Raw genomic sequence first — 24,392 nt, forward strand, 5'->3', positions numbered from 1 at the left:
ATCTTCTATACCAGAGCCATCTATCTGCCAGTGGGCATCTAAACAGTAACCCTGAAAGAAGATGTCCCAGGGGATGCTGTCTCATGGCCCAGTACTTCAGAGAAAGGCCTCTCCTATAGCCATCACCCCTGTGCTAGCAGAGAAAGGGGTACTTAAATGCCAGTTCTAAAGATGTAACATAGACCACTGTGTCTGACCCATATGTCAATTTTGAATAAATTAATAGACAGCATTTTCAATACATATATTTGACATTTTAAAAGTAGAACTTTTCAGAATCTTCTAAAAAAATGAAAGACCTGATCAGAATGGTTTTCACAATCCAAAATCTTGCTCCAGATGAGTAGCAGCTTTCTGCTTCAGATGGGGCATTTGTTTCCAGATCCTCTGTTCCTTCTCGACCAGCTTCATTCTTCCCTCGCCTGGACCCTGCAGACATTGGAGTTTATAGCCCATGCTTTAGCTAAAAGGAGCAACAGAGGAAGAAATACATGTTTCAGAATGAATGATTCCGATTTCAGCTCTACAGTTGACCAATGTCTTTGGTAAACTTTCAGAATTTTATCTACTTTACGTTTAAAAATCCCGGGATATAGAGAATTTCACTGTCATGAGAACATAAATACATGAGTTTTAAAACACATAGATGATCTTGTTTTAAGGAAAACAGTAAAAGAGAGCTTATATCTAAATTTTATTTAATTTAATAGTATAGTTTCTAGGAGCCCAATAAAACAAATATATTCATTAGCCAAAGAGAAATAAATGTCTATTTTTCTAGTTTTGAGATGAAGGAGACGGGGAAATATAAGCTAACCGAAAGCTAAAATCTTCTCTTTTAAGGGAAAAAAAAACAGAAGTGACATTTCCTTTTCTAAACCTTTGTTAGAGGAAAAGAAATCAGTACCACTTACTTTAAACTTTTTTCATGCATAAATTTTTAAAAGTGCCAATAGAGCAGGTTAACATAGCATGACATTTGGGCAATGGATTTTATAATAATAGTAAAACAAATTTCAACTGAATAGGTCATAGTATTTGGAGATTCAAACTAGTCTTCAAAAAATAAAGCATATGAATGATTAAGCAAAAACAACTAATTAACAAATTAATAAATTCAACAACATATTTTTAATTGAGCACTCACTAATTTTTAGACCCTGTTCTACATGCTTGGGATTGGGTGTCTAAATTTTACATTTTAGTAAGTTCAACTATTAATAGGAATTTCACCTTGATGGCAAGTGTCTCGGGTTTGAATTTCCAAGGGAAAATAACTACAATACTATATTTTGAGCAAGATTCAACGCATGGATAATTCAGATCCTTGGTTAGTTTGATTTGGTATTCTTTTACCTTAATTTCTAATAAGAATATTTCAACCCCGTATAAAGTATTAAATTTATGTTATTAGAACCATAAAAGATGTCAAAACAAAGCTATAGAAATGTTAAGCACAAAATATTAGCTATTATGAAGACATATATTTCCCATGATGGTTTTATGTAAGTGGTATAATATTTAAATATTTAATATTTAACATTTTGTTTTAATTGTTATTACAATATGTTTTATCTGCTGTTTAGGATGTTTGAAATGTTCAAAGGCACCCATAATAAACATTTTGTATTCAATGTTAATTGTCTAGGGATTTTTAATCAATAAAATCAATAGGTAGGTAATGCTTACATATTTAAGAAAATTTGGTTTTCAGTGTTCATTTGTTTGGTCTGAACTTCAGGGAGAGCTTTCAACATGACTCTGGATTTGCTTTTTGCAACTCTTCCATCTAAAAAGTAGCAAGTTAAGATAAAAGTAGAATGTTGATTGCTTCATGCTGTATCAAGCAGATTATACTCAGGTATCAGAACTGTTCATTGTTACACCTCTGATTGATGAGTTTTATCTGTATTCAGTTGGAATGTTCTAAAGGAGGGTTGCCTGGAATATACAAAGTTGGGTGAGAAATGATAAAGGCTCCATTTCTAAGTTGAAGTGGTCCACACATGCTTCCATTTCATCTTTATTTTTGCATCTTTATTTTTTAAATAGTTTATTTTTTATTGTATGTTTTCTTCCTATAATTTTTTATCCAAAAGCCCAAGAGTCCTGTATCATGGTGATCTTAGATCAAAAAAGTATACTTTATGCTAGTTCCTCTCCCTCTCCGTACTTTGGTTTCAAGTGGCAGCTGTCTTGGATTTGCTCATGGGTATATTTCTTAACTTAATGCTAAGTGAAATCAGGTGAGGAAATAAAGGCAAGTCATTATAGAAAGATTTCAAAACCTGCATTAGTCTTTCAACCTTGTTATAGCTTTGATTTCCTATAGTCTAGCTCAAAGCAAAGAGTTTTACTGCACTACACATTTTTAAATTTTTTATTTATTGTTCTTAGAAATAGAAAGGAAGGGAGAGAGAGAAAAACATAGATTTGTTGTTTGTTTATTTATGCATTCATTGGTTGGTTCTTGTATGTGCCCTGACAGGGGATTGAACCCATAACCTTGGGGTATCAGAACAACATTCTAATCAACTGAGCTACTCAGCCAGGGTGTACTACACATTTTTATTTTCTTTTATATACTTAGGTATATATATATATATATATATATGTGTGTGTGTGTGTGTGTGTGTGTGTATGTGTGTGTGTGTGTGTGTGTGTAATTCCAACAGCAATCAGAATTAAAGTCACTATTTACAAATCCTTTTCTTGAGAATTGACTTGTAAGAGATCTTTTAAGTCTTATTAACTATAGTGTAAACCAAAGGCTGTAGACAAACATGGTCTGTTTTAGCAGACCATATTCTTTTAATATGAATTTTACTCTCCATTTGTTCTCATAGTTGTTAGTGTTCTCTTCTTTCTTACATTGGTTTTGCATCTCTCACTTTTGCTACCTTGCTGTCACCAAAACATGTGGGTTCTTGACCCCTGAATCACCAATGAATGTACCAGCATACTGTTCACCACAATTAAATTAGAGCCAGACTCAGAAAGAGAACAAAAACCATTCTGTAATCTTTACTTTTAAAAAAGTCACAGATTTTAAGAAACACATTGTGTCAGGTTGTTGATTGATATATACCCAAACTGAGATGATATTTCAGGGAAAAGTTGAAGAGGTGGCTTGGAGACAGTGTTTCTCAGAATTACCTAGAGGACTTATTAAAACACCAATTGCTGCCCCCACTTCAAATTTCTAACAGTTTTCTAGATAATGATGATGCAGCTTGTCTGGGGACCAAATTTTGAGAACCACCTGAGTAAGAAATACCCAGAGACTTGAAATAGTTGTAAAAGAAAGTAAACCATCAGATTTATTTTTCAAGTCACATACACATGCAGAGCCTTTATTTTCTTTACTAAATGATTAAAATTTCTTTAGATAGAATTTAGTGAAGCAGTAATGCCAATGAATTACTAAAAAGGAATAACTATTATTTGGAGGGATATAGCGAGATGGGTAGAAGGTGGTTTGAAGTTCAGGCTTTGTCCACACGGAGTATCCTGATTTGAGAGAAACCATCTCTAACTAGAATACACCAAACAACAATGTGATTTTAGACCCTTATTTGCCAAGATAATTCAGACTACAGAGGTCTTTGGTCTGGTTGTTTAAAAAAATTATCAATTTGCTAGGAAAACAAAAAAACTGTGTTATGTTCTCTTATCAAATGATACATGAACCAGGTGTGAAAAAAAGTACAGTGCTTTGAGTAGTTTTGTCAGTAATTGTGCAACATGGCTACAACATTTGATGATTATTGAACCTTTATCTTCATCCTTCTGCAAGTCCTTTGCCTGCAGGCAGTGGCCAACTCATGCACCACCTGTCCCAGGGCAGAGGAATAATAGCAGGTTTTCCAGGACAAATATTGAGTTAAACTTTTCCTTTACTGTTACCTTATCTAAGATGATTAATCAGAAGGGCATTAATGCTTTCACTTTTTGGGATATGGCTTTCTCCAAAAAAAAAAAAAAAAAAAAAAAATCCAGTTGATAAGAAGCAAAATTATTTCAGGCACTGAGTTTCAAATGCTTCTCAGTAGCTAAATTTCTTAACGCGACATCAAAGGAAACTCAGATATGGTTTCAAAATGTTAACATTGAGCTCTGCCCGCATTTGACCCTGAGCCTGCTTTTCTTGAGATAATGCATCATAAATCCTTGGTTTCTGCTTTAACCCCACTTCACTTCTATTACCTGGCATGTTTACACAACACACCACTTTTTTTTTTCTCAAAGTTCTCCTTTTCACTATCTGAGGCCATAAAGTTACAAAGATTAATGAGTTGTCACTGCTGCTGCTATTATTTTTAAACCTCTTCGGATTTCTGGATGGGAGTCACCACCAAAATGCCCACTGTTTTATTTTTTTCTCTTTTCTCTAAAGTGAATTTATGTAGATGTGGATTTTTAAATTTTATTTAAAAACCAGCCTTCTAAAGGGTTACTTTTGTGGGTATTTTTGCATTATATCTAAATCCCAGTCCTGTGAAGCAAAGCCTCTAAACTTGAAAACATTTTAAATCATTACCTTCTAGAGACATATACTAGACAAACCCAGTCACACGCTCAGAGCTCCCACGTGGTCTTTACTGTACAGCACTTTCAGTGGGTACGCAATTAAGATTAGTAGGAAAACACATGCATCAGCCTCAGCCTTAGTTAGAAGAAGATGAAGGAGGAGGAGGACTAATGAGCATCTCACACCAAGTGGAACAGTTCATAACTAACTACATGAATACATAGGGCAATGGGATATAAAAATGTAAGCACTTTGAAACTGGGAACTGTGAATTTTCCTACTTTGCTCTTTTTCAGGAATTAAAAAAATATTTTATTGACTATGTTGTTACAGTAGTCCCAATTTTTTCCCCTTTGCTCCCTTCTGTCCAGTACCCCACTCCTCTCCAGCAATCCCACTCCTCTTAGTTCATGTGTATGGGTCATGCATATAAGTTCTTTGGCTTCACCCTTTCCTATATTATTCTTAACTTCCACCTGACTATTTTGTACCAACCAATTATGCTTCTTAATCCCTGCATCATTTCCCCATTTCTCCCCCTTCCCCCTCCCAGCTGATAACCCTCCAAATGATCCCTATACCTATAATTCTGTTCCTATTCTGGTTTGCTTAGTTGGATTTTGTTTTTATTTTTTAGATTTAGTTGTTGATAGTTGTGAGTTTATTGTCATTTTAATGTTCATAATTTTGATCTTCTTTTTTCAAAATAAGTCCCTCTGACATTTCATATAATAATGGCTTGGTGATGATGAGCTCCTTAAGCTTTACCTTGTCTGGGAAGCACTTCATCAGTCCTTCCATTCTAAATGATAGCTTTTCTGGATAGAGTAATCTTGGTTGCCCTGGCTGGTTTAGCTCAGTGGATTGAGCGTCGGCCTGCGAGCTAAGTGTCGCTGGTTCGATCTTCCAGTCAGGGTACATCAGAGAAGGAAAACTCTGACTCCAAAAAACCTCCGCTGCCTTGCGGCATACCTCTTCAGGGGAAGGGCTAAGGGAGTAAACCCCGACAGAAAATCCGGAGCCGGAGTCCCTAAGGCGGTTTGACGTTGTAGTCAACACCGGCAACTCCTGCGGCGCACCTGAAGCCAAGCTGTATTGACTCCGTCTTTCCCTTGGACCCTTCAGCTGCGAAGAGAGGGGGGGTCTACTGCATGGGCAACAGCAGACCCTCCATATCACCCTGCCCAGGCTCTGTAGCTTCAGCTTCACTGGAGAGGACACTCCAGCATCATCGCAAGATGTCGATTCAACACGGGAGGAGACAGATACCGTGTCACTCCCGAGTCGGACTGCACAACCATTCTCGGCGGTGCAGATAGACTCTTAAGAAGCTACACCATCGTCTCTCGAGACGGACGGCTGCCGACGACGACTCTGGATCTGGGCAACAGCACAGATAAGATCTAAATCATTTACTGTAGAAGTACCATGCTCTCTCTCTCTCTCTCTGTTCATCAGGCTTAAAAAACACACAGTGTGAGATGGGATTTGTTAAAGCACAAAGACTGTACAATACAAAACAGTAATCTTCAGGCTCAAAGGGAGACTGCCTGGGTTCAAGTTCTGACACCGAAAAAATGTCTGACCGAAGCTTGTTACTTAACCTCACTGAACCCATTTCCTCACCTTTACGTGCACATAATAATCACACCTACTTAAGAGGGCCATCATAAGGATTCAATGAGCTAACACATGCAAAATGCTTAGAACAGTACCTGGCATATGCTTCCAGGCCCTGGGTCAAAAATTTAAGTTCTGCTGAGCTGGTGACCAGCTGAGAGAATAGGGACAAGCTTGTCTTCGTAAGTCTCATTTCACACATCTGAATGCACTTACCTTCCATGAGAATCAAGTGAGATAACCCAGTATAGAAAAGCACTTTTAAAATCAGTCAGAGAAAGACAAATACCATGTGATTTCACTGATATGTGGACTCTAAAGAATAAAATGAACAAACAAAACTGAAACGGACTCATGGAAACAGAGAGGGAACTGGTGGTTGCCTGAGGGAAGGGCAGTTGGGTGACTGGGATTTGGGAAGATGGGAGGGGGTTGGAGTAATGGGTGAAAAAAGTGAAGGAATTAAGAAGTACAAATTGGTAGTTACACAATAGTCATGAGGAAAAGTACAGTATAGGGAATAGAGACAATAATATTATAATAACTATGTATGATATCAAATGGGTACTATACTATCAGATGATTGCTTAGTAAGTTATATAATGTTCAATCACTGGTTATTCATCTGAAACTAATATAATATTGTATGTCAACTACAATGGAAAAATAAAAAATGATTTAATTAAAAAATATATGAATTGCAAAGAAATAAAAAGACCAAAATAATAAAATAATATTGAATCAGTAGAGATTTAAAAAAAGCTTTTATAACTATAACATGTAAACTATTTTGTAAACGCATTAAAATGGTTTTAGATTGATATCCACTAAATTGCTAATGGTCGTTACCTCTGAGGAAGGGAGTAAAACTGAAGATAGATGAAGGAAATCAAAGCTTTTTACTTTATTCTGAACTGGGAATTTTCAGGGAAGAGAGGTCATTTATTACATATGTATTTTTTAATGACAGAGCCTTCTTCACATGTGTTTGGTATTAGCAAGAATTATGCAAGCATCTAAAAACCCTTTATATCTAGGGAGTATAGTTTTACTTCCAAGCACCTGTGTGAATATCGGTGTACAGTACTTACGACCTGAAAACCCTCAATTCACTCTCCATATCTGCAGATACAATGAAAGATTTAATATTTTATGTCCCTTTGCTTCTTGGAAGAGACTCATATTGAGGCAAAATTTAAAATCTGGAAGGAGGTAGTTGTATAAGTGTAGTTGTTAAAAAAGGGGGTGGAATATTTTAGGGCCAAGAGTAGTTTTTTTCTGCAACAGAATGAGCAAAGCTGGCTTATAGCTAGAAATGAAAGCTGGCAGCCCAGATATACCTGGTTAAGAACCTAAAGTTCCATGATATAAAGATCCCTTTATGTCAAGGAACTATTAGAAATAGGGACTGAAATAATAGAAGAGCAAAAGGAGGTGAAAGAAAGGAGATAATGGAGGTCTTGTAGGATTTAATTATGGAGACCAAGAAGCATGAAAATTAAGTGCTGCCCAAAGAAACAAATGTAGCCATCAATCTTTTATATATAGCTTGAAGATTTCTTTCCACTGAAATCTGATGTACAATATCTTACAGTATAGTTGGGAAAAGTCTTGTAATTTGATGATCATAGAGTATAGTTGAAAAATAATTTATAATTTGGAATCAAAAGATATGCGTTCAAGTCCTGATTGAACCAATCATTAACTATATAATCATGAATGAGTTTTAATCTCTGTACTCCAATTTCCATATCTCCAGCATGGAGATGACAATAATATCTACTTCATAAAATTGTTGGGTAGAATGAATAAGAAATGTATAAGAAGTAATAAGGAAAATTGTGATATTAATAATGACTAAAATAGTATTTTAAATTAGTTGAGCACTTAGTGCTAAACACTATACTAATAGTTCCACACACTTGATGTAGCTCATGAGGCTGTTTGGTCAAAGGTGATGTTCAGACATTCATTCATTTATTTATTCATTCACTCATCATATATCTATTGCATATCTTCCTGTCATATCTAGTGAATTCTACATTTTACACATCCTACTTTGAAAAGACAGCCTCTAAGGAAGGATGTGAAGGGAAAAAGATCTCATCTAGGAATAACAAAGAACTCTATGGGTGTGTGTGTGTGTGTGTGTGTGTGTGTAAAGGTATAGGTGATGTTTAAAGACACTGAATTCTAAAGTAGTGCTCTTCAAACTATTGATCAATCCACTGATTTTGAAATTAGTTTGGTGGGATGAGACTAGAATTTTATTTTAAATTACCAGCGACTCCGCTTTTTTTGTCTTAAAGAACTCTGAGAATGCAGATATGTTACTTCAGTGGCAATGAGAGCCAAACCGTTCTCAGCATGTTTGGGTTCCTGATGGGGCAAATAAACTAAAGCCTGCTTTTGTAAACCTGAGGAGCCTCCTGGGAGAACTAATTTTTGTCAAGGAAGAAACCAGGCTTCAGGGTTTTGACTCAATGATTGTGAATTCAGTGTGATAGGAGACAGTTCAGTCTGTCTGGTTCTGCCCTGGATGTATTCCTGGGTCCTAGAGAGAAAAGGGGAGGTTGAGAATAAAAATTGAAAAAACTTTAATTCAGCTCTGAGGTACATTGCATCATAAGCAACACTGCTTTAGAACTCCACAAATAGCAGTTTGACCACAGACCACCACACAGGCCCAATGAGGGCTGGGATGGGAGAGATGGGGAGAAATGGGGAACCACCCATAGTGCCTGGGATAAACTTCTGGGTTTTGTATAGGAATGTGGTAACTAGAAGGAATAGACATATTTATAAGCCCACATGAGACCCTCCTGGGTTCCTTATCAGGAGAGAGACAGGAGCCAGGGAGGTCTAAATTACCAACATGAAAGTAATACTGTTACTCCCCACAAGCTACTGCCACCAAAAAAAAAAAAAAAAAAGAAAGGTATTTGTCATATATACCATGATAGAGAATATTAAATTTAAAAAGAAGAGCCAAAAGCAAAAGGAAAAACAAAATTGGATGAATCTGACCACATGCTTGAAGAGGCAACCATACTTTGACTCCAAAGCAATCTAGCCATCTATTATCAGGCTCGCAGGCAAGTTTCTACCTTTAGCAAGATCAGTGAGAACTATACCCAATGTCTGCAACATCCTTATGAAATTTCAATGCTTATTAGACTAAGGGATTGCATTTTCTAAATTAAAATGCATTCACTCCTAACTGTACCTTCACATGATAAGGATGAGAGAAAATGTATAAGGCGCTGGTTTAGAGACTTTAGCATATCAATGTGGAAACCAATAAAAAGACTATTTCCATATTCTCTTCACTTCTGGGCCAATTTTACAGAGCAGGTAATGTACAACTCAGAAATGGTTTCTCCATGACCCTGTTTCATCAGCAGCAAGATTCCAATCAATATCCTATTTCCTTTAATATTCATAGGCACAGGCTTCCAAGAAGATCTTTGTCAGATATACAATCTGTGTCGCTTGGAACTTTAAATTTATAACTGCATGTATGCCCATCCCAAGATAACTGAAAATGGACTTAAATCGAGGATAACGACCAAAGTCTTAAACCCTGGAATATTTCTGACCTTCCAAAACAACCTCAGCTCTGTACCCACTTATGATTTGTGCAGATAATTTATAAGAAATTGCATGCCTATCCCCCTTTTGCAAACCAAGAAATCAATTTAGAAAGAAAAAGTAATGAAAGTGAAACATTCAAGCATCTCATTCCCTGGGAAATTACCAACTCACAATATTATTCTTCTGCTTGTGGTGTACTTTTCTTTCCTCTAAAGAAATCTTGGGCTCATGTATATTTATGTTTTAAGTGAAACTTCTATGCTTGTCCAAGAAACGAAAAGAGGGAAGGGAACATCTGAGAAATAGCAATAAGCAAAAATAAGGCTTTCGAGTAGATAGAAATAGGAAATAATTTCTCAAAAATAAAAGGGAATTTAAGATTTATACTATTACAAGATCTATAGATGGGTTTCACTTGAGAGAGTTACTTCTGAGAAAATCTACAGGACTTCCAGTCAAGATGGCAGTGTAGACAGACATGGCTTGCCTCTTCGCACAACCACATCAACATTACAACTAAAAGATATGACAACCATCACTCAGAGCCATCAGAAATCTAGTTGAATAGAAGGCTGACAACTATAGAATTAAAGAAACCACATCCATCCAGACTGGTAGAAGGGTGCAGACATGAAACGGGTTTTGGTCCCTCACCCTCATGTGGTGGATAAATATCTCAGGAGCAAGGAGTCCCAGCCCCATACCAGGTTCCCCAGCCCAGGGCTCCTGCACCAGGAAGTTAAGTCCCCACAACTGGCTGCAAAAGCCTACAGATATTGAGTCAGTAGAAGAAACTTCTGGAGCCCCAATGAGACCTTCTTAAAGAACCCACACATGGACTCACCTACTCAGACTCATTACCTCTGAGCTCCAGCACCAGGGTAGCAGCTTGAAAGGCACCAGTGGCATAGAGGGATAAACTTAAGTGTCTGGCATCAAGGCAAGCAGAAGCCATTATCCCTTTTCAGAACTCTTCCCGCACAGAGCCAACAAGTTGGTGCCATATCTGAGACTCCATCAACCTGGCTCACACTGTTTGATCTGCCTTAGAGATCCCCAGAGACTATGCCCCATCCAACTTAACGGCCCACCCAAGTTGCTTTTCCATATGAAGGGCTGGTCTTGGCTCATGCTTTAACACTTCCTAAATCCTATTAAACAAACAACAGCTGTCCTCAGCAAGCCCCAGGCCCAGCACTAGCAGTAGCCAGCCTAGATTCACAGTTTGGCTTCGCCTGAGAATCTCGAAGCCCAGCACAAGTAACAGCCATCTCAGATTGCTTTATAGCTCAGACAAAGTGGCCCTAGGCAAAATATAGCTGAGGGTAGACCTTGGTCTGCATCACCTAGGAAACCCCAGGGCCAGCGCACTAAGTGGACAGCTACAGACCACATCAGAGCACCACCACACTGCACCTGCACAGCTGACCCTCCGTGGAGGATGGAGGTTGGTGCTAAATGGTTACAGCCAATCTTTGCAGCTGACTGGCTTAGGTAAATCCCTCCCATTGACCTGCCAACAGCAACCAAAGCTCAATCCAAGAGAAAGGTATACTCGGCCCACTTGAAGGACCCACCTTGAGTATCCACCTTGGGTTATAGGAGAGGCTGTGTCACTGGACCCTACAGGACACCTACTACATTAGGCCACACTATCAAGACACAAAGTCAAAGCAGCTCTACCTACTACATAGAAACAAACACAGGGGGACTGCCAAAATGAGGAGACAATGAAACATGGCCCAAATGAAAGAACAGATCAAAACTCCAGGAAAAGAGCTAAACAAAATGGAGATAAGCAACCTATCAGGTGTACAGTTCAAAATACTGGTTATAAGTATGCTCAAGGAGCTTAATAAGGACCCCAGCAGCATAAAAAAGATCCAATAAGAAATAAAAGATGCACTAACTGAATTAAAGAACAATTTACAGGGAAACAACAGTAGACTGGAGCAACTCAATGATTTGGAACATAAGGAAGCAAAAAACAGCCAGTCAGAATAACAAGAAGAAAAAAAGAATTCAAAAAATGGGGATAGTATAAGCAGCCTCTCAGATAACTCCAAGATGTCCAACATTCATATCATAGAAGTGCCAGAAGGAGAAGAGAAAGAACAAGAAATTGGAAATCTATTTGAAAAAATAATGAAAGAAAACTTCCCTAATTTGGTGAAGGAAATAGACATACAAATCCAGGAAGCACAGAGAGTCCCAAACAAGATGGGTACAAAGAGGCCCACTCCAAGACACATCATAATTAAAATGCCAAAGGTTAAAGATAAAGAAAGAATCTTAAATCCAGCAACAGAAAAGTGGTTAGTTACATACAGGAGAGTTCTCGTAAGACTGTCAGCTGATTTCTCAAAAGAATATTTGAAGGCCGGAAAAGATTGGCGAGAAATATTCAAAGTCATGAAAAGCAGGGACCTATAGCCAAGATTGCTCTACACAGAAAAGCTATCATTTAGAATTGAAGGGCAGATAAAGAACTTCCCAGACAAGAAAAACTGAGTTCATCTTCACCAAACCATTATTATATGAAATGCTTTAAGAACAAGAAGGACAATAAAACTGCAAAACTATGAACAATAAAATTTCAAAAAATACATCTCTATCAATAACTGAATCTAAAAAACAAAATAGGCAAACAAGAACACCAGAGACAGAATCATGGATAAAGAGAGTGTTTTGATGGATGCCAAATGGGAGGAGGGTATGGTATACCGGGTGAAGAGGTGAGGGGATTAAGATGTACAAATAGGTAGTTACAGAATAGCCATGCAGATGTACAGTATAGGAAATGGAGTAGCCCAAGAACTTATATGCATAACCCACAGACATGAATAATGGTGGGGGGATTGCCTGAGAGGGTGGAAAGTGCTGGTGGTGAGAGTCAACGCAAGAAAAACCAGGACGACTGTAATAGCATAATCAATAAAATATAAATTTTAAAAAAGAAAGCTTTACTTCTGTTTGTGGACAAGGATATCTCCTCTAGGATCTTATACTCTAGGGAATTTCCTCAGCTTCACCAGGCTTGGTACCTCATGAGGAGTTGCCTTAGTTACTTAACATCCAGTTGGACTTTATCTCTTTTACCAGGTACAGGGAGTAATAAAAAACATTTTTCAAGATGTTTTTGTATATTATGTCCTAATATATAGAAAAAGTAATATTTCTCAATTCTGACACAGTATATGTCTACAGTGGGGGAGAGGCATAGAGTGCAGGAATGGTGATGATGGAAAGCTGGGCATTATACAATAAAAAATTTTTAAGTAACAATTACCTCATAATCTTCTCAAATTATTATATCTTCCCTTTGATAAAATGTTAGCTGATGATTCTGTAAATTTAAAAACAAAAAAGATTCTGTGTCTTGTGAAATCTGTATGGAATCATCTGCCTGAACCTATTGTTCACAGATTACTAATCACTTCTTTGAGAATTCCAGTCAAGCTTAAATTGCTCCAGTGACATCTCTAAAGTTCAGTGTTATAACATCAACATTGTGTATTCAAGAATATGGTAAGGGGACAAAAAAAATATGGTAAGGGGAAATAATTAATCACCTATTTGATACATACTTATTGTTGTCTATTTTGGACTATATTCTATGAGTCAGAAAGATGAGAAATGGGTTCACCCATTAAGAGCTTAAAACTTAACAGGGGCCAAATATTATTATGTATCATTATACTTTGTGTAATTAAAAACATATTGTAATATTATAGAACAAACATAATAAAGTGCTAATTTTTTGTTGTAGTAATAAACCAAAAAGTGGTTGGGACCTACCAAAATAAGTTGTATCATGGAGTAATGCCTAAACACATACACACAATCAATAAATTTGTTTTCCAAACTTCTGTGATAATAAAAATCACCCAGAGGACTGATTTTTTTAATAGGCCTTCTCCAGACCCATTGAGATGAACTCTCCAGAAAAAGAGCTTGAGAATCTGTATTTATAACAAATGATTCCATTGATTCAGATCAGGTAGGTTTAGAAAATATTACAGTCCTCACAAGAATCCTATAACATGATTATTAGTTGACTTTTACAATTGATAACATTAAAGTTAGAGAGATTACTTAACTATTCAAAGGACCTCCAAGTCAGGATAAAACAATCTGACTTCCCAAAATTTTGTTTTTTCCACTGCATTAAGACTTAATTGCTCTCTAAGAAAATGCTCAGGTTGGATGTGGAAACATAGAATTAAAATACATACTAGAGAAAAATTCATTTCTATAGCTGCTTGTAAAGCAACATTACAGTCTGTTTTAAAGTGCTGGAGAAAAGAATATTGAGCCCCTAAAATAAGAAACGTTTTTGTCCAAAGTAGAATTCAAGATTTATGGGAACTCAGGGGCATTTTGTGTTCCAGGGAAACACTGAGCACACATTTGAACATGAAATAAGGGGTCCTGTAGCTTCAGAGAGGTACAGGAATGGAGAAAAATGCTTCAGACTAAAGGAAGGAAGCTATTCTGACAAACCTAAGACATAGGTTGTCACAATTTCGTTTTCTAACTCTGCTTGTATAACAGACAAATTCCAGGACCCTGAAATTAAAAAAAAAAAAAAAAAAAAAAAAAAAAGCCAGAAAACTGACAAGTGATGCCAAATTTGCGTCAGGAAAAAGAATAAAAAAGCTCAATCTTTAGCTAGGAAGAAAGCTAGAATATAAGATGATGTGTTCAACTCCACGTGGAACCAGAGTCAAGTTGTGAAGAGGCCTCAGGCTTCAGAAAGTAAGAGCTATTTAACCTGGGAAGTCTTTTCAATGGATTTCAGGAAGTAGCATCTTGATATAGCATCTTATTTTTATGTGAATGTGTTGTCTGAAAAAATCTATCGCATTCATAGCTTTCTCATTAGAGTCTATGGCACAAAAGGAGGTCAGACAAATAGAAAGATCATTTTTTTAAATTAACTCAAACAGTTTAAAAAGAAGAAAAAACATAGTTGGTCTTAAAGCCCTAACAAGCCTATGTAAGGATCAGGTGAGCCAACAGGAGTCACATCAGGAGTGTGTAGCCAAATGCTGAAGAACTGGCTATCCAGTGGAAAGAAGCTATAATTTATAAAACTTGTTGATTTTTGTGGTATAACTACTACCATTATGGCCAATTTCAAGCTACCAATGAATTGTCAACTCACACAAAATTCCTGCAAATTTAACAACCAGCTTTCACAAGCTTATAGGAGCTAACTCCAGCAGACCTCTGATTCAGGTCGTTACCATCGTTAGCTAGCTAATTGTTAATAAAGGAAGCAAAGGGAATTAGACACTGAGTGTAATAAACTTGGGAGAATAAGCCTGTTTGCTTAGCCAAGAAGCTACAGCTTCACCTACTTCAGGGAACTGCCGCCAAGGAGACTGCATCCTCAAAGCGGACAACAAAGTCTCCCAGAAATGCTGCTGGCCTAGTACCAGATTCCCACAAGGAAGAGGGGGGCAAATTTCTCCGCTGTGCACATGCGCAATAGAAACCAGACGAAATACCAAAACTTTTTGACATGCGCGATAGAAGTCAAGATAGTGCAGGGGAAGGTTTCTCTATTTTGGGGCATGTGCCGTGAGAGCCAGGGTGACAACATTGAAAGGCAGAACCTAGCCCAGGAAAAACCGGAAAGGGCATTGAATTGGATAAGAGGTATGGAACCCCAGTAGGCCAAGGGAAGGAATTGGTTGGGCGTAGGGCCAAATTCTAGCCCAGAAAGAAAGTTGGGTTGCATGGTTTGAATGGCACCTTGCTCTTTATCAAAAAAAAAACAAGGAAATACACGGAGGATTAACAGGAGCCTGGTGGCGGTTGCTGCGAAAGCCCACCCACCCTCTACAACTCTGAGGGTATATTAATTCTCTTACCCCAATAAAATCTTGACATCACATTTAAACTTCTGTACTCATGTGACATTTGAAATTCTTTTCTGACGGCACAACAAAAGAGATCGTTTTGACTGGCAACAAGGTGAGTTAGTTCTCCTCAAGTCTGGAGAAAACTAAAAATACGTTAAGTCATTATGAAAATCATTTATGTTAAACTTTTAGAAATATTGCTTTAAATGGAACTTTTTAAGAAGCCTTTATGAAATATTTAACCAAATTTAAAACATGAAAATCGTGAATAAAGCCGAAGCTTTCTCTAACTTTTTGATAAGGAGATTCGTTTCTATAGAAAAAATAATAGAATAGAAAAGGATGCTGAAGTTGTGAGGAAGAAATCAGGTCCCTTCTTATCTTAGACCATTCAGGCTGCTATAACAAAATACCACAGACCAAGTACCTTATAAACAGCAAATATTTGTTTCCGGTTCTGGAGCAGGATGCTGGGTGCTGGTGTGAGTGGGTTTTAGTGAGGGCCCTCTTCCAGGCTGCAGACTTCTTGTTGGATCCTCATCAGGTATAATGGCTAGGGCCCTCTCCCCACTTCCTCTTATAAGGGCACTGATCTCATTCACAAGGGCTCTAGACTCATGACCTAATTCACCTCCCAACATTCCCCCATCTTCCTGATAAGCATTATATGTGGGCAATTCGGATATCAAACATATGAATTGGGGGGAAAACATACATTAGGACAGTAGTTTCCAAAATATGGATCCTGGGCCAGAAGGATCAGCACCACCTGCACGTTTATTAGAAATGAAAGTCTCAGACCTTCACCCCAGATCTCCTAAAGCAGAAACTCTGAGAGAGAAACCCAATAACCTGTGTTTTCACAAGTCCTCCAGGGCACACTGATGTGCACTAAGGTATCAGAAACATTGCTGTAAAGCAATGGCTCTCAAATTTCAGTATGCCCAAGAATTCCTGGGAGAAACATGTTACAATGCAGATTCCCGGCCCAGTACACACCTACTCAATCAGAACCTCCAGTGATGAGATTCAGAAACAGGTTTAGGTTTTATTTCATGTTAGTTTATTCTATTTTTATTTATTTGCATTATTTATAATTCACAACTCAGAGCCATTGGAGGAAGAAAGAAACTAACTTCTTATTTAAAAAAATGTTTAAATATCTACAAGAGTAGAGAGAAGTATGATAAGTTCTCGTGGAATTAACATCCAGTTTAAACAAATATCAGCATTTTACCTGTCTTATTTCATATCCCCTTTATTTTTTTAGTTTGTTTTCTATGGGAGTACTTTAAGGCAATTTCTAGACATCATATCATTTCATCTCTATATTCCAGTACGTATCTCTAACAGATAGGAGACTTTTCTTTTCCATTGACAATTGCCATTATAATAATGCACAAAATTAATGACAACTTCTTAACATCTCTATTACAGAAATTCAAAAGTGGTTTCAGTAGTTGGTCCATACATCACATTTGTTTGTTGTCCTTTTAAATTTCTTTTATGCTGTAATACTCTCTCCCTCAGCATTCCACTTCTCTTTTTTTATGCTAGCTCAGTATTTTATTTTATTTTTATTGAATTTATTGGGGTGGCATTAGTTAATAAAATTATATCATTTTAGGTGTACAATTCTTTAATACATTATCTTTATATTGTATTGTGAAACCATAAAAACCCTGGAAGAAAACGTAGGCAGTAAAATCTCAGACATTTCTCATGTCAATATTTTTTCTGATATAGCTCCTCAGGCAAGGCAAACAAAAGAAAAAATAAACAAATTGGACTACATCAACCTAAAAATCTTTTGCACAGCAAGGAAACCATCAGCAAAATGAAAAGACAGCCCACTGAGTGGGAGAACATATTCTCTGTTTTACTTCTTAAGGCAAGGTATTTGTTGAGAAACTGGGTCATGTGTCCTTTGTAATTTTATACTCTGTGTACTTGGCTGAAGGTGTCCTTGTGATTTTTGTTTCGAGCAACCTGGTAGAAAGATCTAGAGACTTGTTTTACTCAGGCTCACTTGTTTTGGGACAAACACTTCACAGGTGGCACTGTGTATTTTCTACTCTCCCCAAGCAGGAGGCTCACATGGTCTGTTTATTCCACTTTCAGTGATGTTGTTGATCAATGGGTTCAGCTCTCATCAAACTGATCAGCCAAGTATAAAATGCCCCCATCAACAATTAACCTAATTCTCTTAACATCCATTAATAATTGTTGTCAAGATTTATTATATCATTAAGGTTTGCAAAGTAACAATTTTCAATTTTATCTCACCTATGTATTTAAACTAGAATACTCCTCTAAAGAAGAAATACCAAAAATTATTTAGTTATCTGAAAGTACTTTATTCAACAAAAACTAGATTCTTTACATCTACTTACAAATTTTACCATAACAAATTGCTTCCTTAGCATCTCCAAATATAATAATGAGAATTTTGTTCACTTATTTTTATTTTTTATTACTACTATGGAGTCATGGGTATTTATACATTTGATGTATTTTGGTCCTTTGTAGCCATTATACTTTTGATGTTCAAATGATCACATCTTTGTACAAAGAAGTCTTTAAAAGGTTCTTTAATTTCTGGAGCAAGAGGAGACCCCAGACTCCTCTTGCACATTTCCTGCCCCCAACTCGGGCAGGGACCCTGGGTCCTTTGAGTGCACCCTGGGATTTAGAGGCCACAATGAAGGTACAAGGGTGCTCACCCCTATTAGGCTTTTTCAGTGGGTGGAGTTAACAGACTTTTATTTCTAGATGAAGGAAAATTAATTATGAGTCCATACTGCTATTTACAATTCAGATTGTAAGATTACCAGGTATTTACTTGACTTCTTGTTGCTGATGATATGAATTTCAAACTAATAATACCAATATTACTACTAACAAAAAGACTACTGAGTATGGTTAAGACTTCTATCCCATGATAAATGTACAGTCAGAAATACTGTGTTTTAAAGTCATTTAAAAGAAATTTTTTCTCTGTGTAGTTATGCCACAAACTTGATATACTATTAGGTTTATTTGTTTCAGTTTGTTTTAAATGGGGGAAATGACTTTTTTTTCAATTATTTCTTTTTTTTTAATTGATAAGATACATGATTTGAATAATGAAAACTATAAAACAAGGTATACCAAAAATAGCTTCTATTCTGGTTTCTTTGTTTCAGTATTTTAAGATAAGCATGTATGCATATTGGTATAGACTTTTCTTTTCTGTCTCAAAAGGCGGCATACAGCCCTGGCTGCTGTGGCTCAGTGGATTGAGCATTGGCCTGCAAACCAAGTGTCGCTGGTTCGATTCCCAGTCAAGGCACATGACTAGGTTGCATGTCAGCTCCCCAGTTGGGGGCGCGAGTGAGAGGCAACCACACAGTGATGTTTCTCTTCCTCTCTTTCTCCTTTCCCCTACCTATAAAAATAAACAAATAAACAAACAAACAAATAAATAAACTAAAAAAAAAAAAAGAGGCAGCATACATTGTTCTGTTCCTGGATTTTTTTACTTAATACTTTGACCTGGAGATGACATCACGTCAATATATAGAAACCTGCTTTATTTCTTTCCACAGTTAAGTACCACATTTCGAAGACAGACCATAGTTTTTTCAGTCAGACCTCTACTAACAAACATTTGGCTTATTTATAGATTTTTGTGATAACAAAATACGCTATAGTGAATCGAATTGTATATATGCATTTTGTATTTCTACCAGAGTCTCTATGGAAATTACAATATTCTTAGAAGAAAAATAGTAGGGTCAAAGGTTAAATACATACATAACTTTGGTAGATATTGAGTACCAAATACTCCTTAAAATGTTGTACTGCATTGAATTCCTAAATACAGAATATGAGTGTTTCTTTCTCCACAGCCAGACCAACACATATATTGTCAAATGTCTTCCTTTTTCTTCCCCATCCAATAGGTAAGCAATGGTTCTTTAGTGCAGTTTTAATTACAGTTTTCTTATTATGAGCAAGTGGTTAAGGGACAAGTTTACATTTACATTTTGTTTTCCATAAACTATCTTTTCTTATCTCTAGTTCATTTTGGGGTGGCCAAAAAAATTATTGTAATTGAATCTACTAAACTTGTTTCTATTGCTTACACCTTTTTAGTCATAGTTGGGAACATTTTTCCTGCTCCCATGTTATGGAAAAACTCATACATACTTTCATAAAGTTCTTATTTATACCCAAAATTTTAAACAAATTCCTGAAGAGACTCTTATGTACACCAAAGTACCAGTTTACAAATCCAAGCTGAAAAAGTGATGTCAAATGTTGCAGTTATCTACATAAGAAACACTTAATAAACTGTCATGTTCATGATTTTCTTAATTCTTCTAAATGATGCCAATCTGAAGTCTTCTTGCCTGCACAGTAAAATTTTTTGTTAATAAAGCAGAAAAGAATATTTCTGGACTAATGTATGCTCTTTATAAATAAACATACTCAATTATTAAGAACTTTACCTTTCTAAAAGAAAACAATGTAAACCATTAAGGCACAGCCCACAATCCATCCAACGAAGAGAAGAATAGGGACCAGAAGGTTTGATGATGTAGATTCTGCTTAAAAATAAATAAAGCAAAACAGATTTAATAGGTCATTTTGGCAGTGTATCTTCTGAATCAAGAGAATAAGAGGAATCCAGTGATATCAAGGGGAAAAAATATATACTCCCTATTCATACCCAAACATGACTATTACATCTTTTCTATAAAAGGTACATGTGACTCAGCTGGGTATTTGGGATAGAAGGCCTGTGTTCAATCATAGGTCTTCCTTTTACAGGTATGTGACCTTGGGACATTCTGAGCTTGAACTTCCCTATTTGTAAAATATGGACAATGGAACTTGTGATATCTATCTCTTGAAGTTGTTGCAAGGATCAAATATCACATATGAACAAGGGCTTTGTAAACTCCAACCACCATGTGTGTGTTTAGTGTAGACAGCACACATTCATGTATGTGTTCAATAACACAGAGAGCAGCTGTTTACATACAAACAATAGAAAATGACTGACGCAATTCCTACTAAACCAAATAATAATCATAACAGGGAAAGGTATTGAAATTGTTCTTGGCCTTGATAGCTAACTTTACTCTTAAATGTCATAGAAAAAAAAAGCATTATATTTTATATAATCATTCTCTACTGGAAAAGAGGGATTCTATTTTTTTAACCATTCAATATTGCAATCAACACTGATCCAACACATACTTAAAAGACATTAGTATGATTCCTCCTGTGTTTCCTATTTGTACCCTAACCTGTCAAAAGCAACTTTAAAGTATATTTTTAAAAATATTCACTGCATCTCAATCTTATTCTTTCAAACACACACATATCATGCAAAAGGATTCAAAAGCAACACAGAAAGACATCATATATAATTAAGGTTATGTGTTGAGGACTCAGATATATTCTTAATTGAAAAACACAATTAGGTCTTATGCCATCAACTAACAAAGGGAATACATAGTCTTAGCAATTGCATTTCTATTCCAACTTTCACCACTTTAAAATGTGGAGCTTTTTAAGTACTATTAAAATAAAATCATCTGGAAACTTCTAAAGACACTTCTAAAATTAGAAGACATACTTATAAAAGCAAACTTTCTGAAGTTAAAATGAATAGTAATAGTTTAAATATATGCTTCCAGAAATGCTGGAGTCTCTCTTAACTCTCAGAAATTAATTAGGCTTTCCTTGGTTCTCCACCTTACTGTGACCTTTAACAAAGCATTAACCACTAAATGAAAAACTCATTTTTTTACCTGCCATGTGGTATTGCTTTAAGGATAAAGTGAACATTATGACATATCCTTTACTCTCCTGTGGATGAAAGCTTTTTTATGAATTAAGGTGCCATTACAGTGGAAGTATATAATAGTATTTTTTTGAGCTATTCATATATGATTTAGTTCTTTCCTAATTTCAAAGAACTTAAAAAATTAATATTGATATTTTAATCAAGTGTTATAAATATTTTATACAAGCCTATTTAATACAATTCAAAATGTACATTAAAACACCTTAAAATATATGTATCATTATTTATTATTCCATGTAAACCAATATAATTGACTGTGCATTTTAACACTCAAAGTATAACTGCACTTGTATTCTGTTTTTTCTTTTTTTAATTGTATTTTATTGATTATGCTATTGCAGTTGTCCTGATTTCTCCCCTTTGCCACCCCACCCAGCATCCCCCCACTTCCTCAGACAAACCCCACACCATTGCTCATGTCCATCAGTCATGCATGTAAGTTCTTTGGCTACTCCATTTCCTATAATGTACTTTACATCCCCATGGCTATTCTGTAACTACCTACTTGTACTTCTTAGTCCCCTCACCTCCTCACTCATTCCCCTACACCTCCCTCCCATCTGACAGCCATCAAAATGCTCTCTGTATCCATGATTCTGTCTCTGTTCTTCCTGTTTGCTTAGTTTGTTTTTTAGATTCAACTGCTGCAATTAGGGTTTATTTGTTTGTTTTGTTTTTGCCATTTTATTGTTCATAAACTTGAACATTTTTTTCTTAAATAAGTCCCTTTAACATTTCATATAATAATGGTTTGGTGATGATGAACTCCTTTAGTTTTTTTCTCATCTGGGAAGCTCTTTATCTGCCCTCTGATTTTATTAATAGCTTTGCTGGGTAGAACAATCTTGGCTGCAGGTCCCTGCTTTCCATGACTTTGAATATTTCTTGCCAATCCTTCTAACCTGCACTAATATTTTAAGTTTTACCAAAATCTGTACCATTGCTTTGAAATAGAAAAATCCAGGAACTTCGCATATGTCACTTACATTAATAGCACAAATAAGCACAAAGCCTTTTTTAAAATAAGGACAATTTTAAAATGCTTCTTTCTCTGTCCAGTCCTGAGCATGCACAAGTAGTTATACCTGGAAGTATTCTTAAGGTCACTGTGCTCTGTCTGAAACAAGACTGTCCAAGTTCAAAACATGGTGCCACCACCTCTCTAAGAGTATGATTGCAGGCACGTTACAAAGTTTTGCTATATTTCAACTTCCTTATCTGTAAAACAGGAAATATGGTAATATTTCATGTTGTCCGGGTTAAAAAGCAACAATTCCTGTAGGCATTTAAAAACTGTTTCTTAGACACAGTATATTCAGCCCATTTTGTCACATTAGTGATAATCATTTTTCTTAAATATAAAAAATGTTTAAAACCAGAAAAAAAGAACTTCAGATGCAAAGCATATTAGAGATGACTAAGCCCATTTTATTTATTTTAATTTTAGAATTAGTTGTGGGACTTCTTCAAACTCATGTAGCCATTTTAAATCTCCTTAATTCTGGTCCAACATGCCACAATACCTCAAATCTAAGGCTTCAAATTTAGTACAACACTGGACAATAACCGACCTCTAGCTCATCTTACAAAACAAGGTGAACAAATTTAGCTCTTTTGTTTGTTTGGTCCTTTTAATATTGTTCATAATGTATGAACATGTATTACATGTTCCATAAACTGCACGTCTAATGCACTTTTTGTGGCCACACTAACATATATGGTTAATGCTTCTTCAGCAGAAATACCACATTCATCAAATTAACCGAGTAACACCAAATACTGGGAAAGATAAAATAAACCAGTGAGCCTGGATCTTTTTCGCCAAGAGAGTCTTATGCTTAAATCTTACCTTTTTCAGCCATTCTTCCTGTTGCTTGGTAAGTTGGTCAGAGTCAGGCTTACCTCTTTGTTATTGTCATCCAGCATAGCTTTGAACTTTAAATAGATTATCTAAAGAGTGTGGCAGCTGCCCCTCTTCTGGCTGCCAATTGTCTGCAAGGTGATGTAAGACGTTGGAGAGCAGGGCTCCTCTGGCTCCTCTTATCCTATTATGATAGAGGGGAATGGGGGCTACATGGCCTGAACAATTAAAGAGACCGAGTTATCATCTTAACCCAGAGATATGCAGGTTTTTAATTTGCCCAATGCCTTCAGACCACAAAAAGAAAATGTGCAGTGAATGGGGTGTACAAGAAAAATGGCATTGCAATTCGAGAATTTCTACCAAAGAGGGAGGGTAGCATATTGGGAAAAAAGGACTTTGAAGTTAGAGACTGGACCTCAAATTCTAGCTCTGCTATTTCTGTAATGAAGGCCAAATTGCTTAACCTGGGTGTCAGCTTCTTTAATTTTAAAATCAGGATAGCAATACCTACCCACAGAAGAAGTGTCATAAAGATGAAATGAAAAGGCCTTGTGGAATATAGACAGTTTTTTATTGCACTACAGATGCAAAAGATAAAACAAATTAAATGGCTCCCCTTCAAATGAACTGTTGTAAAAGAACTTTTAATATAAATGTGCTAGAAACTAAAACAATAAAAGGCTATGGTATTGTCTAGAATTTTCAAAGAACAGTCATAATCTTGTTATTTTTATTAGCAATATAAATAAGACATTTCATTTTTTAAAGTCCAACCTGGTTTACGTAACATGACCTAGACTATGCTCTAGATTCTCATTGGAATAACTTTAATTATTACATTTAGATGGAAAAGTTTTACAAGATGACCCTGTGACCCACTTTCCCAAAAATCCAGTGTGTGATTGAGGGTGTCCTCCTTTAGAAGACAAGACTGGTGTGATCAAAGCCATTTCCACAGAGCTCCAAGAAAGATGTTTCCCTGCAAGTGACCATGTCTCATCATTGATCAAAATTCACCAATGGTTCTTCATCTCCTAGGGAATAACAATCTGA

General features: G+C 36.2%; 1 protein-coding gene across 3 annotated transcripts; it reads right to left on the reverse strand.

Annotated features, from left to right (window-relative positions):
- Window positions 1-229: 229 nt before the first annotated feature.
- STRIT1 (small transmembrane regulator of ion transport 1) lies at window positions 230-23,450 on the reverse strand. Of its 3 annotated transcripts, none has more exons than XM_090273051.1 (3): window positions 23,325-23,433; window positions 20,109-20,207; window positions 230-463 (listed from the first exon to the last, which is right to left on the reverse strand). In XM_090273051.1, the coding sequence occupies exons 1-2, from the start codon at window positions 23,335-23,337 to the stop codon at window positions 20,113-20,115; spliced, it is 108 nt and encodes a 35-aa protein (XP_090129177.1). In that variant the 5' UTR covers window positions 23,338-23,433; the 3' UTR covers window positions 230-463; window positions 20,109-20,112. The 3 variants fall into 3 exon arrangements, with proteins under 3 accessions (XP_090129177.1, XP_090129193.1, XP_090129186.1); XM_090273067.1 differs by having other exon boundaries at window positions 20,109-20,204; window positions 23,325-23,409; XM_090273060.1 differs by lacking the exon at window positions 230-463 and adding an exon at window positions 19,086-20,009 and having other exon boundaries at window positions 23,325-23,450.
- Between the last annotated feature and the right edge of the window lie 942 nt (window positions 23,451-24,392).

Source organism: Furipterus horrens, unplaced genomic scaffold (genome assembly GCF_987537825.1).
Source record: "Furipterus horrens unplaced genomic scaffold, mFurHor1.1.pri manual_scaffold_1, whole genome shotgun sequence".
In the NCBI taxonomy this organism is placed as follows: domain Eukaryota; kingdom Metazoa; phylum Chordata; class Mammalia; order Chiroptera; family Furipteridae; genus Furipterus; species Furipterus horrens.